Source organism: Natator depressus, chromosome 2 (genome assembly GCF_965152275.1).
Source record: "Natator depressus isolate rNatDep1 chromosome 2, rNatDep2.hap1, whole genome shotgun sequence".
NCBI classification, from domain to species: domain Eukaryota; kingdom Metazoa; phylum Chordata; order Testudines; family Cheloniidae; genus Natator; species Natator depressus.
In genome coordinates, this window is record NC_134235.1 from 239,357,662 (window position 1) to 239,374,665 (window position 17,004).

A 17,004-nucleotide genomic window follows, 5' to 3' on the forward strand; every position below is an offset into this window, starting at 1 on the left:
CTTCCTAAGTGAAAGATCTTTGCCTACACAGGCTTCTCGCCTATATTCAACTCCAGATATTTCAAGTCCCTCTATCCCCTTGATTGAAGGCCCCATCGTTCCCAGCTTGCAAGGGCTCTGGCCTCTTGTGTCTGTCTAGTGATGAATGTCAAAGATAACTTCTGTCCTTGCTTATATCTTCCAAAGGTCAATGAATGACAGGATAACCTCATGCTGTCCTTCCCTTCCTGTGGGCTTCCCACCCCCCTGTATTATTTCTATGAAAATGGGGCTTCCATTGGTTCCAATTCCACAATGCTTAGTTTACATAGGAGACTGGTAGATAGCTGTATGGGCAGACTGTACAGCCTAATATCAATGAGAGTCCATAATTCCTTACATAATGTTAATACATACATTTTACAGTGTTGTTAATCACCAGTGTGTCATTAGCTTTCAGAAAAGGCCTTACTCTATACATTTGTATAATACAATAGCATTGTATGGAATTAATTGATTCAATGCTTATCACTTGAGGTTCAGAACCCCTGTCTTTATAGGCCAGCAAGCTTTTGAAATGGATTCTTCTGAGGGTAAACCCTCAAAAGTAAAGTTTATTCAAACTGTAAGGAAGACAACATGGAGTCTGGTTGTGAAGGAAGCTGTCATAAATATAAAGGGAAGGGTAACCACCTTTCTGTATACAGAACTATAAAATCCCTCCTGGCCAGAGGCAAAACCTCTTCACCTGTAAAGGGTTAAGAAGCTAAGATAACCTCGCTGGCACCTCACCAAAATGACCAATGAGGAGACAAGATACTTTCAAAGCTGGGGGGGAAGGGGAGAAAAAAGGGTCTGTCTGTCTGTCTATGTGATGCTTTTGCCGAGAACCTAACAGGAATGAAGTATTAGAACTTGTAAGTAATCTAGCTAGAAATGTGTTAGATTTCCTTTTGTTTAAATGGCTGGTAAATAAGCTGTGCTGAATGGAATGTATATTCCTGTTTGTGTGTCTTTTTGTAACTTAAGGTTTTGCCTAGAGGGATTCTCTATGTTTTGAATCTGATTACCCGGTAAGGTATTTACCATCCTAATTTTACAGAGGTGATTCTTTTACTTTTTCTTTAATTAAAATTCTTCTTCTAAGATCCTGATTGCTTTTTCATTGTTCTTAAGATCCAAGGGTTTGGGTCTGTGTTCACCTATGCAAATTGGTGAGGATTTTTATCAAGCCTTCCCCAGGAAAGGGGGTGTAGGGCTTGGGGGGAAGATGTCTCCAAGTGGGCTCTTTCCCTGTTCTTTGTTTAACACGCTTGGTGGTGGCAACATAGGGTTCAAGGACAAGGCAAAGTTTGTACCTTGATGAACTTTTTAACCTAAGCTGGTAAGAATAAGCTTAGGGGGTCTTTCATGCAGGTCCCCACATCTGTGCCCTAGAGTTCAGAGTGGGGAAGGAACCTTGATAGACGCCCATGCTTTTTCTTCTGAAATGCAAATTGTTCTGTTTCCTGCCATCTCCTCACCCTGATGTCCTGATGGTCCTGTTTCTGCTGATACGTAAATATGGACCTTCATTGTCTTTGCCCGAATACTGGGCTGGTCAGATAATCAAATACATATTCCCTTTTTCTCAGATAGATCTGTTTAGCAACTGCCCAACATACCTGGTTTACATATACTTCAGTCATAATTTCAGACTATATTCATAACTCTTAATACACATACCATACATACATCATGCAATAATATAAATGATCAGTGAGTTATTAGTTTTCAAATGGTACCTCACAAAGCATATTTTGCACAAAGATTATTACAATAGCATGTAGGGTATGAATACGGGGTGCTTAGTGTCACCGGTATGCTTTAGGAATTATTTTAGTTCTATGGCCTGTGTTATATAGGAGGTCAAACTACATTACCACAATAGTCCCTTCTGGCCCTTGAATCTATAATTTCTATTAAATAAAGGGTCAATAAAACACTGTGGACCAAATTCCACTCTTACTCTTTATCAATGAAGAAGTATACTGAAGTCAGTGCAGTGAATCTGAATTTACATTAAAATAACTGAGTAGATTTTGGCCCTGATGACTCAAAATTCTTTATATGATGTTGTGCAGAACTAAGACTATGCTCATTTTAGACCCATTATATATTTTTTTTATTTGGTGGAGAGATTCCTCTGAATTCTCCTTTTTGTCTTAAATTCACTGCTCCATTTCAAAGACATTTTAAACAATATGTATCCACAAACAAACTATATTCTCGCTATTATGTTACTTTTGCATGAGTAAGCTAGCACAATTAGGAAATGAAGCAAAATAGCCACATGAATTTCAGTTCCATTTCAGAAAGAGAAAAAAAATAATGTATGAGATTAGTAAGGGTAAGATCAATAGAGAAAAATGATTTAAAGCTATCTAGAAGGGTGTTATAAGAAATTTTTTTGTAACTAATCCCTACATTTAGGAATAAAAAACTGCTGCACTTTGAAACTCTGCCCCAGCAGACTGTCTGAGTTTGCAAATACATGCTGCTGGTCAAATGCACTGCTATGAATACAGACAGGCAATGGGCCTTCATACCAGTACAAACACCCCAAACGAAAAATAAAAGATGGCAATAGAAAACTCTTCCATAGTTAGTGTCACAAATTACAGGAGGCAAACAAAGGAACAATGACAAAAATCTGTAATAAGATATGGTAGTTCATGGTCAAATTAAGGAAATGCTTCATACTAAACCTTAGAAAATAAGTAACATAACTAAATAGGAAAGAGGAAGGTCAACATACTGTTCTTAAAGTAAAAATTGCTCCCTGGTGTCAAACGCTAACATTATGGTGTTAGTGTGAGAAAATAAATAGAAAATATTTCAAACTGTATTTGAACAACACTATGAAGTGTAAACTCATTTCTTTGGAGTTCCATAAACTACCCCTTTTTATACATTTATTGTTTCAAGAACATAATTTATTATATTTAAAAAATTATGAGGAAACCTAATTAATTCCTGGTGTAATTATGGTATTACTACTACTACGGTAGTGCCCAGAAGCTCCAGTCCATTGTGCTAGGTCTTGTACACACACAGTAAAAATAGTCCTTGCCCCAAAGAACTTAAAATTTAAGTTGAACCAAGATTCAACAAATGAAATAAGCAACAAAAGAAGTGAAATGGGGAGAAGGAAGGAGAGCGGAGGAAAGGCAGACAAGGGTAATGAAAATAGAAGGACACTGTTCTATACATGTGGTGAGTTAATGCTAGGGTGACCAGATAGCAAGTGTGAAAATTAGGACGGGGTGGGAGATAATATCCTCTATAAGACAAAGCCCTGAATATCAGGACTGTCCCCCTATAAAATTGGGATATCTGGTCACCCTAGTTAGTGCACATCTTCCAAAACCTTCTTTAACTACATCAGAGTTATATCAGGAATGAATTTGGCTCCCAATGTTAAAATTTAAAAGTAAAAACAAAAGATAACAGAAAACTAAAGTGAAAAACATGTAAGTTGAGAGGCAAAGTCGGAGAGGCAGAAAGACGCTAAGGATAGGCTGCAAAATTGTAGCTGGTGAACAGAGATAAGGGAGTAATATCTGCACTGTGTTTTGGTGGAGCTGCACCCTGTAGTAGAGGAAAAGAGAGAGAAGACAGATGAGGGAGCTGAGTCATGTAACGAAGATGAAAGGAATAAAGGGGGTACACAATGTAGTGGGAAAGAGGGGAGAGTTGTGCCATACAGTGATGAAAAGGGAAATAAAGATCAGAGGATGCTGTGCTGTATAGAGGGAGGACTTAAAGCGGCTAAACTGTTGTTAAACAGTGTGTCCTTTTTAAAACCTGTGTTGTCATGCTTGGAGTCAGAAAGATATAGATGCTGATTTAGTAAAATATTTTAAATGGAAATTGCTGGGCCACATAAGATTTCAAAGCTTTCAGAAAATGCCATAGCCAAAATTTGTGTCTAAAATGTTGGTACCTAGATAAAAATGGTCAGATTTTCAAAGAACCTGAGCACCTGCTGCTCCTGTTGACTTAAAATGGATTCACAAGTTTCTCAGCACTTCCGAAAATCAGGCCCCTTATGTCTAGGTGTCTAAATATAAATGTAGGAACCTACATTTAGAAACATGGGTTTGAAAATTTTGGGGACATACTTAATTCCCCAGATTCTTGGTCTCTTTTGGAATATGTATTAGAGCCCATACAATGAAGATGAGATATCAATTCCTGTATTAGTACCTAAAAATGTATTATTTCAATTTATCACCTAAATCAAATATCAGACCATCGCCAGTAAAGATCAGAACAAGAATAGAAGACTGAAATACAATAGATTCTTCAGTAGGCACACAGAGTTAAACTGATCTCTAGTGAATCTCTACTGAGGTCAATCAAATGACATCAAAGACATACTTGCCCAGTCTACATACCAGGTCTCCACTTAAAACATGTTACTACTGTATCTATAGGGCTGTGCTTCGGTACGAGTATCTGCACACATGAATCCAGTTGCAGGCCTTGATTAGTTTCCCCTGTTGTTTGTGTCTGTCTTCATGTAACAGGAAATAGTTTTGAAAAAAAAAATTAAGGAGATGTGATTGTAAAACCACAAGTTAGGAGGATGTGGGAGCCATCAGTAACAGGTGCGGTATGTGAAATTAATTTGAACTTAGTTTTTAAAAAACTGAGTAGGTTTTCAGGATGGTCTTTAAGGCTGCACAACCATTTTTGTTCTGACCCACTATTCTGAGTTGCTTGTAAATTTCTGAACTTTTCCACCTTGGAAGTCGAAATTTGCCAACTTGCATTTAGAGATCAAAACTAATTGGCCTACTCTCCCATGGTACCAATACTTTCAAGTTAGGTATTACGTTTTTCAACTTTCTAGAAAAAATAGTTGTATATTGTGACAAAGCTCTGTCCTTGCCTCTGTGGGTCTCATGTTTCCTGGAGGATTTCACTAGCCTCAGAGGCTCACTTTGACCCTCCACGTAACCCTTCTCTCTCTAGGGACAAGGGTTACAGTCTACTGAGCCATTTTCATCATAAGCTAGCAAGGGAGGTGAGGAGAAGTTATCCTTCCTTGCACAGTCTCTGTTGTCTCCCAGTCTCAATGATTAATCAGGGGGCAAAGGAGCCCAGGCCCACCCTCTACTCCAGGCTCCAGCCCAGGGACCCTAATAGCATCAGCTATGGTAGCTGACCTTTTAGAAACATGACATGTACAATTCCCTGTGCTACTTCCCCCACAGCAGCCCTGACTTTGTCAAGCTCCACTTCACCCTTACCTCAGGGCCTCCTTCCTTGTGCCTGATATGGCATGTACTACTCAATCTCTCTAACAGCATAACTTCCTCCTACAGCTCCTGACATGCATACCTACCTGACTAACTGGGAGGCTTTTAACTAGTTTCAGCCAGTCCCTGATTGGCTTCAGGTGTCCCCATCAACCTAGCATCCTCCCTGCCTCCTGGAAAGTTCTTAATTGGCCCCAGGTGTCTTAATTGACCTGGAGCAGCTGCCATTTCACTTATCCTAGTACCAGGGATTTGTTTAGCCTGGAGCTAATATATCTATCTCCCACTACTTTTCTATAGCCATCTGACCTTGCCCTGTCACAATACAGAAAGCTAGCTTTCATAGAAGCGACAATATTTGGTCAATTAGGAAACAAAAACATTGAAACTAATTTATATCAATCTTTGCAGACAACTTTCCTAACACAAAAAATAACCTTATACAATATGCCAGGGAAAGTACAAATTATTCATGAGGGATGGGGTTTGATCTGGAAAAAGAGGACCAGTAACCTCAGTCTGTTGCACAATAAAAGAAAATTTCTTTAACATACTGTTTCAATGGTAATTAATTCCAATCAGCTTAAATATACATATAGATTGAACAGAAATAAGTGTTGGAGAAATTGCAGTGAAAGATCAGATTTTATGCATGTATGGTGGACATGTCCAGTCACTAGATATTAGTGGGATGCAATCCATAACCAAGAATCACGGATGGCTGGCTATTTATATAAAAAAGGCCATACTGGGACAGACCAATGGTTCATCTAGCCCAATATCCTGTATTCTGACAGTGGCCAATGCCAGGTGCCCCAGAGGGAATGAACAGAACAGGTAATCATCAAGTGATCCATCCTGTGTTGCCCATTCACAGCTTCTGGCAAACAGAGGCTAGGGACACCATCCCTGCCCATCCTCGCTAATAGCCATTGAGGGACCTATCCTCCATGAACTTATCTAGTTCTTTTTTGAACCCTGTTGTAGTCTTGGCCTTCACAACATCCTGAGGCAAAGAGTTCCACAGGTTGTATGTTGTGTGAAGAAAAACTTCCTTGTGTTTGTTTTAAACCTATTTCATTTGGTGACCACTAGTTCTTGAGTTATGAGAAGGAATAAATAACACTTCCTTACTTGCTTATTTATTACCAAATGATCCTTAGGTAATTCTCTAGCACTTCCTAGTGGAAATGGACATATAAAAGGACATGAAGAATTAATCTCTCATCTTTAGTAGCTGCTCAACTATTGGTAGCGTCTCACTGGGAAAAGAAAAATAATCCAACTGTAGCGGAATGGCTCAAAAATACAGGAGGTAATTATTATTTAAAAATGAACCCATCAGTTACATGTCCAGCAAAATAGAGGACACACACATGCTTAGATATTCAGAGAAAGTACATTCACCTATACACTTGTTCAATTTTTTTTTTTTTTAATACTAACTGGCATGCCTGGCCTATTAAATATGTGTAATCAGAGAAATAAACACTAGAAACGATGCCATAGGTGCTCTATTGATGTAGAACCCTATTAGAGAGAGATCGGATTACCGTGTTTCTGTATCATATCTAGGGTGGCCACTCAGGCATACCCAGAATACTAGATATCCTGGTACTTCTGGGAATGACATGGACTCACGCCTGGTGGCATCACTGCACCTCCTCCAGTCTCACCTTGCACACACCAACCGGCTGGAGAAAGGGAGCAGGAAGGGCACCATTCTTTACGAGCACACCGGCACTGGCGGCCATGACCTCGTGTGTACTGGTGCACGTGAAGTTGTGCCTGAATGGGGCACTCTTAAAACGTGCGGCCCCCCTGATCAGATATTGGACAAAGCCATGTCCAGCTTTGCCACAACCAGCTGGGGGACAAAGCACCCCAAGAGGGTGGCCGGTTCAAAACCGGATGAGTGACTTCCCCAATATTCCTGTCTCTTTAACCCAACGCGGACTGCAACAATGATGAGCGTTTCTGATATAGACAGAGCGAGGAGTTGCGAACCTGCCAATAAACAGCGCCCCCCCCCCCCGCGCGCCTTTCCAAGTTGTGTCTTTTCCACCAGGTGACTTATTCTGAGCACAGCGGAGCGGGGCTGCCCTCCAGCCCCAGGGGAGCGGGGCTGACCCCGCGGAGGAGCCACGCCGGGCGCCCCCGAGCCCAACCTCGCGGCGGGAAATGCCCGGGAGCCCCCCCAAGGGGGTGCTCGGAGCCTCCCGCTGTCGCGCCTGAGACAAGAGCGCGCCGGGGCGGCTGTCGCTGCCGCGCGGGCTGCACTCAGGCGGCGAGCGCCGGGCGAGGAGGCACCGGGGCGACCTCGGGCCCAGCCCGGCAGGCCGGGACCTGGGCGTCTCTCCCCGCCGGCGGGAGGCGGAGCTACGGGCAGCCGCGCCAATGAGGGCCCGGTGCAGGGCGGGTCTCGGGGCGGAGCCGCCCCCGCTCGAGGCCGCAGGCAGCGGCAGGCCTGGACGCGGCCCGGCGTGGCGCCTCAGTCGGGTTCCGGCGCCGGGGGTCACGGGCTGAGCCATGTGGGGCCGCTACCGGGCGGCGCAGCGGCTGCTGCTGAGCCTCAGCCGGTGAGGAGGGGCCGAGTGGGGGGCGCTGTAGGGGGGACGGCGGTCCTGGGGCCCGATCGCCCCATCCACCGGCTCACACGCATCGCCCGCCCCTAGCATCTTCCTCCCCAGAAACCCCCTTCCCCCAGGCCCACCCGGTATCTTCCCCCACATCATTCGTCTCCCCTAGACACCCCCAGCCGCCCCCCACCCTCTGTATCCTCCCCCCACACCATTTGTCTCCCTAGACATCCCCCCTTCCCCCTATATCCCCCCCACAGAATTCGTCTCTCCCAGGCACCCCACACCCTCTGTATCCTCCCCCCCACACACTATTCGTCTCCCTAGGCATCCCCCCTTCCCCAGACCCCCCACACCCTGTATATCCTCCCCCACATCCCATAGCGTTTGTCTCCCCCAGACACCCCCTTCCCCCAGACCCCCTATATCCTCCCCCACACCCCACAGCATTTGTCTCCCTAGACATCCCCCCCAGACTCCCCACACGCCTTATATCCTACCCAACACCATTTGCCTCCCTAGACATCCTCCCTTCCCCCAGCCCCCCACACCCCTTTTATCCTCCCCCATACCCCACAGCATTCGTCTCCGTAGCCCCCTTCTCCCGGACCCAACACACACCATGTATCCTCCCCCCACAGCATTTGTCTCCCCAGACGTCTTCCCCCAATCCCCTGTATCCTCCCCCCATGCCATTCTTCTCCCTAGACATCCACCTTTCCCCAGCAACCCCCATATCCCCTCTATCCTCACCACATACCCTACAGCATTTGCCCCTCAAGACATCTCCTGCACATCCTCTGTTTCCCCCCCAGCTGCCACACCATCCTTCTCCCCACATCCCCTCCTTTCCCCTACCCCCCACATCTTATATATTCCCCCATACCATCCTTTCTTCCAGACATCTCTCCCCAGCACACCCCATGTCCTCCTCCTCCCAACCCTACATATTCCCATATCATCCTCTTCCCCACACATCCCCTCTATCCTTCTCGTAGCCCTCCTCCACCTGCCATATCATCTTCCTTCCTGAGCCCTCTATATCCTTCCCCACCACCCCAATAGCATCGTTCTCCCCATCCCACCCCCAGTTTGTGTGCTTACAGTACCAAACTTCCTGTTATCCCCTATAAATTTTACATTCCCCTCGTCCATACACATCCTAACATATCATCCTGACCTTCTCTAATATGACCCCCTCACAGTCCCTACTCCTGATAATGCTCTCTCTCTTCATTTACACACAGGGTCCTTATACCAACATGCACAATTTCACCCCCTGCTGTTAATCTGCTACAGAAATACCTCCCCTAGTGAGGTCATAATCCATTTGACACTGCCTCACAGAAACCCCTCCTTCACACTCCATAGATCTTAATCACTTTGTGGTCCCTCCTTCTAACTGTCCTTCCCAGCTACATTTCTACTATTACCCTGACACACAACCTCCCCCATCCTATTATCTAGAACTTGTTTATTTCCCTGATATTACCCCAGCAAAACTGTTACTTCACTCAAAGTCTTCTACTTCCTATAACTCTGATCAATGTGACATAACCCAATGATGCTGTTTGCTCTCCCCAGTCCTCACATTACTCCCTTAAAATATTGCATAATTCTGGGCCATGTCTACACTGGAAAGCATCTACAAAAATTCCTACCAGTTCAGCAAGAAAAACTGACATAACTAACACAGAGGTAAAAATAGGTCTGGCCTCTGGAGTTTTGATTGCACGAGGGCTTTGGTGAACTGATGGGAATGTTGTTTTTGTTTTGAAATTTTCCCAATATAGACAAGACCCTAAAGTTGACACCCACCCTAATCAATGTTTGCCTCTTTTGTTTTAGGCCCCAATCCTGAAATGAGCTCAATATGGGCACATGCCCATTGAAGTCAGTGAAATTTTGTGTGCGTGGGGGAAGGAGGGGCTGTTCATATGAGGCTCTGATCTTGCAATAATTTCAACTTTATCTTGTAAAGTCTTCTAGGTAGGAACGTGGCATTTGTCTGTAGCAGTGGTTCTCAACCTGTGCCCAATGGGCTGCTTGCAACCCAGTCAGCACCCAGCTGCGGCCCAGGTGACATCCTCAGGGCCATGCAGGTAGCATTGGATGCAGCCCACATAACACACATGTGGCCCACAATGGTAAATAGGTTGAGAATCACTGGTCTATAGAATGCAATATTTGTAATAATACACCCTTTTCCCCACCCCCAAAATTAAGCACAGAAAGGGGACGAGGTACAGAGAAACCTACTCTTGCGGTTGCATCTTTTTTCAAAAAGAAAATGTTATTTCAGGACTTTGAATCAAAAGTCATGGAGGTGGAAGAGTGGGCCTGCAAATGAAAGAGCACTACAATACAAGATAGGAGAACAAATCCATGGGTTCACTGTAAACCAGGTACAGTATTGTCTTTTTCTCCATCTCTCACTGTGAGCACTTTATAACTGGACAAAAGAATTTAGTGTTAGATGTTTCCCTGCAGAAGTTGAGACCAAGAGTTGGGGTTGCAGGGTAAATATTTACATATATGCTTTGAGTATCAAATAGAAGCAGCTAAAATATTCTTGTGGACAAAAATCTTTAGGCAGTGCTAAAACAAAATGCCTGCTTTAAAAGAAGATACTAATTCTGTTAGAATTTGTGACAAGCAAAACACAGTGACTTGTATGTAAACTTTGGAGAAGAAACTCAAGCCATTGAAAACTATTATATTAAACATTCAGTCGTCTGTCAGTACTTGTATTTCACTGTGTGTTCTTTGCTATTTGTTTCTGTAAGTTATTACAAAAATATGAACTCTTCTTAGGTCGGGGAGGCATACCCTATTTATTGTAGTGGAAGTAGCAGTATTTATATAGCTCTTTTCATCTGATATCCTTTTAAAGGAAGTCTATCACAATCCCCATATTACAGAGGGGAAACTTTAGCACATAGAGTTGGAAGTAAGTTGACCAAAATCAGTGATCTGAGCTGAAGCGAGTAATAGCAAGTAGATCCTTAGCGCAGTACCCTATCTTCTGAATTTACACTTTATCTTCTCCTTACAATTTATACAAGTGGCCAAATTGTTCAAAGATTGTTTCCTATACCAGACAAGTATTGTTGGTTACTAATTCCGACACAATTTCTGCCCTTCGGGTAATTGTGTTGTTTAATTTACTTTTCTTGTATTTATTCACCTCTGATTCAACATGCTATGAAAACTATCTGCTAAAAATAGACCCGTACCACTTATGTGTTATTCACCAACTACGTTTTATTTACAACCTAAGGATCTGATCCTGAAATTGATGCAATTTAGTGACTTCTTGAGTCCCATTGATATTAATCAGACTCCATTTGGGTGTGAGGGCCAGGACCTACGCATAAATCCAGCTGCAGGATGGGGGCATAAGTGCTTGATCTGGCTCTCAGAAACATGGAGGTACATAAGCAGCAAATGGTCTTGCAAAATCATTTATAGCACGTGGAAAGTATCTGTCAATGACAGTGTACATAACAGTGCACCTTTCAGCAAATGGGAACACAGTAAAATCCTAGGCTTTTCTACGTTACTCCTTAATACTTTGTTTCTTAAAAATATTGGTGACTTTTTTGTAATATATCAAAAAAGGGTTGCAACATAAAACAACAAAGACAAGGAAGGTAAAGCATACTTGCATGTAAAACATAGTGGAATGACTGTTAATCCTTTGAATGTGCCTGACTTTAATATAATATTGAATGATATGGTGGTGTAATCTTCCCTATGTAATTCTTTGCTTTTGCTTTCCATCATAACCTTAATTTCTTCTAATTCAGTTCTAGTGTTCGATGTGCAGCAAAGGCTAGCTGGTTCTTTTCATAGTGTTCTCAAATTATTTTACCTAGAATTTATATAAATACTAACATGGAAGTTTTCTTCCAATGTAGGTAGAAGCTGTTCCTGAGCTATTCCTAACTGCAGTGAAGCTTAGTCATGAGAACACAGGAGCCAAATATTTACATGTGGCACGTGAGGACTCCAATAATCTATTCAGGTATTCATTTTAGTATTAATATTTATAAGGCACCTTCCATATGAAGATCGACCTGAGACCTGCAAATGCTAATACAGCTTCATAATACTCAAACGTTACTAATACTTTCCATTTAAGAAGCTCATAGTTGCAAGATTTTAAAAAATCCTATTTTACCAAAACTGTTGAAAAACTTAATTTGAATTCTGCCTTTTAATTAGTGAAATGAGTTTATTTTTTCAGTAAGGAAAAATTCATACTATCAAATCCATTTCAGAGTGCTTTATCAATTTCTCTTATGTTGATTGCTTATCTTTGTAAACTAAGTTGGTGTAAGACCCTCTTAAATGGATTTAAGAGCTTCTACCCAAGAAGGTGCTGCTGTTTTTAACTTAAAGTGGTACAACTTTCACATGTAGTCAAAAACTTAATTCACACAATTTACGTGTAAGGTTAGTAACAATTATTGCTCTAGTCACTGTCAAAAGGGGACTTACATTTACTATATAGGTGTGAGCTACTGCAGCTGTTTTATCAACAACCTTAGCTACTTAATTTGTCTGCTGAACTGCATATCATGCACTGGAAAAACACCACATCTCATCCAAAATGTATACATTCTCCTGGCAAGCCCCCAAAAGTCCGCTAATTGTGAGCTTGTTTTTTTTCCCCGTGAAAGATATGATGTTCCTGCCTCCCAGCAGCACCAGTATTGGAAGACTAGTTTAGTTACTAAACCATGCTGCCTTTCACGTAAGGCTAAACTGCAAAACAGTAATAGACGTGCTGTCTTTTGGTCACAAACTATTGTGTTGCATTCTTTTACAGTGTACAATTTCGTACCACCCCGTTGGACAGTACTGGTGTTCCACATATCCTTGAACACACCGTGCTTTGTGGTTCTCAGAAGTATCCTTGCAGAGATCCTTTCTTTAAAATGTTAAACAGATCACTGTCCACTTTCATGAATGCATTCACAGGTGAGTTCAAGATAACTAAGAGCATATAATTCAGCGGTTCTCAATCTGGGACCCCAAAGTGGGTTGCGACCCTGTTTTAATGGGGTCGCTAGGGCTAGTTTAGACTTGTGGGGCTGAAGCCCGAGTCCCACCACCTGGGCCTGAAGCCCAAGGGCTTTGGCTCTGCACCCATCTCACCCCCTCTGCCCAAGGCAGTGGGGCTCAGGGTTTGGCTTTCTTCCCTCTTTCCCCTCCCACCTGGGGCGGTAGGGCTCGGGCAGGCTCAGGCTTCGCTCCCCCCTCCTGGAGTTGTGTAGTAATTTTTGTTGTCAAAAGGGGGTCGTATCATAGAATTTCAGGGTTGGAAGGGACCTCAGGAGCTCATCTAGTCCAACCCCCTGCTCAGAGCAGTACCAATCACCAATTTTTGCCCCAGATCCCTAAATGGCCCTCTCAAGGATTGAATTCACAACCCTGGGTTTAGCAGGCCAATGCTCAAACCACTGAGCTATCCCTCCACCCCCTGTACCCATTGTGGTGCAATGAAGTTTGAGAACCCCGGCACATACAGTATTGTTAATTATCTTTTACTTTATGATTACGGCTTACTTCCTAAATTCCATGTTTGTTTGTTTTTGCTATAATTATTTATAAATATTGTTGAACCTTTCTGATTTCATTGACTGGGAGATCCATTGCAAAATGTTGAATTTTATAAACAAGCAAGTTGGTGCTGATGCATAAAATGTATTTTGTTCATTTGACAAGTATAGATTAGTTTTCATATACACCTCTACCCCGATATAACGCGACCTGATATAACACGAATTCAAATATTACGCGGTAAAGCAGCGCTCCAGGGGGCAGGGCTGCGTGCTCTGGCGCGTCAGCGCGTCTGGCTCCAACACGCTGCTCTGAGTGGCGTGTTAAGGGTGCCGGGCTGGGGCCGAGGGGTTGGATAAGGGGCACAGGGTCTCGGGGGGCGGTCAGGCGACAGGGAACGGGGGTGTTGGATAGGGCGTGGGAGTCCCGGGAGGGGCCTGTCAGGGGGCAGGGGTGTGGATAGGGGTGGGGCAGTCGGGGGACAGGGAGCAGGGGTGTTGGGTAGGGGGTGGGGTCCTGGGGGTGGTTGGGGCAGGGGTCTCTGGAGGGGGTAGTCAGGGGACAAGGAGCGGCGGGGTTGGATGGGTCGGGGGTTCTGAGAGGTCAGTCGGGCGGGAAGTGATTATTAATAATGGAAATGCTCAAGGCCAAAGCAAGTTCGATATAACGCAGTAAGATTTTTTGGCTCCCGAGGACCGCGTTATATCTGGGTAGAGGTGTACTATTTGGTATTTCATAGTATATAAGTAAATGTTCTGTTAGCATCACTTTTACAAAACAGCCATCTTAGCAATGAATTCCTTACTATAGTATTAGATCTTTGCTGAGGAGTGGGGAGAAACCATCACATTCTACAGAAGTTATTGGGTGTGCAAATTAGCGAGCTTCTACTCTGTTCCAGTTAATTATTTGGACAATCGAACTTAAAATAAAAATAGGAAGTGAAATGCACTGCAAACTTCCTAAAATACTTTGGTCATTAATATTTGACTTTGTTTGTATACAGCCAGTGATTACACACTCTACCCATTTTCAACACAAAATCCAAAGGATTTTCAGAATCTCCTGTCTGTGTATTTGGATGCTGCTTTTTTCCCATGTTTGCGACAACTAGATTTCTGGTAAGACTTGTACAGTTGTGTGTATAAACATTAAAAATCAAAGACTTGCTTATAATTTTAAAACTTTTTTACAGGCAAGAAGGTTGGAGGTTAGAGCATGAGAATCCAACTGATCCTCAGACACCACTAGTCTTCAAAGGAATTGTTTTTAATGAAATGAAAGGGGCATTTGTAAGTTCTGGCTTTTATTATCAACACTATAAAAGTGCATTGTGAATATTTAAAATAGTTGAGATTGCAGATTAACAATTTCATAGTTTCATTGAGTTTGAATAGCTCCACTCTCCCCACTATTAACCTCGTATACTCAATAGTAATTCTGAAGATAGATTGAATAAGATTTATTTTGAAGGATAGTCTGTTGAAAAGCTTATTATTTATATAAATGTAGTATTTAAGTAGTGAATCTTGCTGTTGTCCTATCTTTTGAGCAAAGGTTGGAATTATAATGTTGCAGCAATAGGCCACTACTGATCTGATTAATGTGACAACAACTTTTTAATAAAAATTGTTGTATTAAAGTGAATGAAACTGGTGGACTACATGCTTGTGTAAGAATTACTTTTATGAGATCAGGTCTTACTGTTAAATATTTTTAATCTTAAAGTTTCTTCCGATGGCTTGCTAAAATGTATCTTTTTTTTCCCTTAAGACAGACAATGAGAGGTTATTCTCACAACACCTACAGAATAAACTCCTTCCTGATCACACTTATGCTGTAATATCTGGTGGAGACCCATTAAGTATTCCTGACCTTACATGGGAACAGCTTAAACAGTTCCATGCCACTCATTATCATCCAAGCAATGCTAGGTACTTTAAATTGTTGTTGCTGACGACTTAGGTGATATACTGGGTTAACCGTGTATGTGTTTACCTGTGTCTCTCGCAATAAAGCAGGTATTTACTTTATATTAGTGTTTACTAAGTAAGGCGTGAGGAAAAATGTTATAGCCCCAAGAATGGATAAATGTGTATAGGGTTTTTTTATTTTTTTTTTATTTTTTTTTAAATTTTGTCACTCATTCAAATCCAGCCCATATTGGAAGTCACAGAAAGATGTTATAATCTGATGGCTCTTCAGTGGCTTGTGTGACATGAGGTAATGGTATTGGATTCCTACTGGTAGGTGTTGACATTGCTCAGCCATTAACTGTTGGTATATTTGGCAAGGCCTGCATAGAAGCTAATAATTCACTTGACATGGAGACTGAAAGGTGATTCCTTCAGATAGAATTGAGGGGTACTAGTGGGGAAACTTGTATTGCTTCTCCCTTTTCTGAACCAATTATGTAGATAAATAGAAATTCAGCTTAGAGGGCTGTCAATCCAGCATCTTTCATGAGAAATTGATTAAGCTATTGCAATGCTGACCTCCCAGCCGCATCCCCCTGTTTTGTTTCTCTCTTCATCCTGCTTTTTCTAACATGTCTAAATATAGATCTTGATAATCCAATATGCTCAGCATAGGCAGCTCCTAGAGCCACCGTCAATCAATAATGCTCCTTGCAAGTGCAAGGGTCTGCCCCAGTGGACCCAATTGCAGGATGAGGCCAAAATTTGTAACCTCATTGAGGCAAGGATTGCGCCATCTTATCTGTATTGCAAGAAGCTAAATAACGTTGCTTCTCTTCTAAAAAACATAGTGTTTTGGGAATTTTCCTGCTGGCATTAGGTTGTTTGGACACACAGCTTTTTTCCCCCCAAGAGTACTGTATGATTGTCCTACAAACTAGCTGCTGGCTTTTAGTGCTCTTGACTTCAGTGCATGAAAATGGAAAATGGCATGGGATCTTCAGCTCTGAATAACTTTCTGATTAGTGTGTGCTAGTTCTATTTCTGCAGCAGAATTTTTGGTGACATTTTTGACAGGTTTGTGGGCCATGAAGACACATTCATTTCTGCATATAACTCACTAAAAGATGCATGAAATTCAGACTTCATTGCTACTGTATTATGCATGCAGACTAAAAAATTAAATCCTAATCTTACATTTAAAATGCAGGTTCTTCACTTATGGTAACTTCCCATTGGAGCAGCATTTAAAACAAATTCATGAAGAAGCGCTGACTAAGTTTCATAGAATTGAACCAAATACTGCCATCCCAGTACAGCAACTCTGGGATAAGCCTGTAAGTAAAAGATAAATATATAACCAGCCTTTGTATTACACTACTTTAAATATTGAGTCTGCTCTGCAATGCTATTCAACTTACTGTTTTTTTTTTTTTTATAGAACACTCACACATTTTGTTTGGTTGTAAAAGTGTTAACAGTTTTTGGGCCTTATGATACATTTAAATGATTGACTTCTGGGATCTGTATACTGTTATATTTAGGGTCTCAATGATCCCTCAGTGTTTGAAGACTGCCACACTGTATTCACTAACTAGAGAATTATCCATCTAGCAATTGACACAGAGTTCTGGGAGTTAGGAGATGTGGGCTTAA

At 42.2% G+C, this 17,004-nt stretch overlaps 1 protein-coding gene across 1 annotated transcript in view; it reads left to right on the top strand.

The window, feature by feature from the left end:
* Positions 1 to 7,720: 7,720 nt before the first annotated feature.
* The window catches only part of PITRM1 (pitrilysin metallopeptidase 1), a 46,401-nt gene continuing 37,117 nt past the window's right edge, over positions 7,721 to 17,004 (top strand). The window contains exons 1-8 of the mRNA XM_074946229.1: positions 7,721 to 7,864; positions 10,167 to 10,269; positions 11,785 to 11,891; positions 12,699 to 12,850; positions 14,439 to 14,553; positions 14,628 to 14,724; positions 15,206 to 15,366; positions 16,559 to 16,685. Coding sequence (XP_074802330.1) covers positions 7,815 to 7,864; positions 10,167 to 10,269; positions 11,785 to 11,891; positions 12,699 to 12,850; positions 14,439 to 14,553; positions 14,628 to 14,724; positions 15,206 to 15,366; positions 16,559 to 16,685 — 912 coding nt within the window. The 5' untranslated portion in view covers positions 7,721 to 7,814. The remainder of the gene's footprint in view (positions 7,865 to 10,166; positions 10,270 to 11,784; positions 11,892 to 12,698; positions 12,851 to 14,438; positions 14,554 to 14,627; positions 14,725 to 15,205; positions 15,367 to 16,558; positions 16,686 to 17,004) is intronic.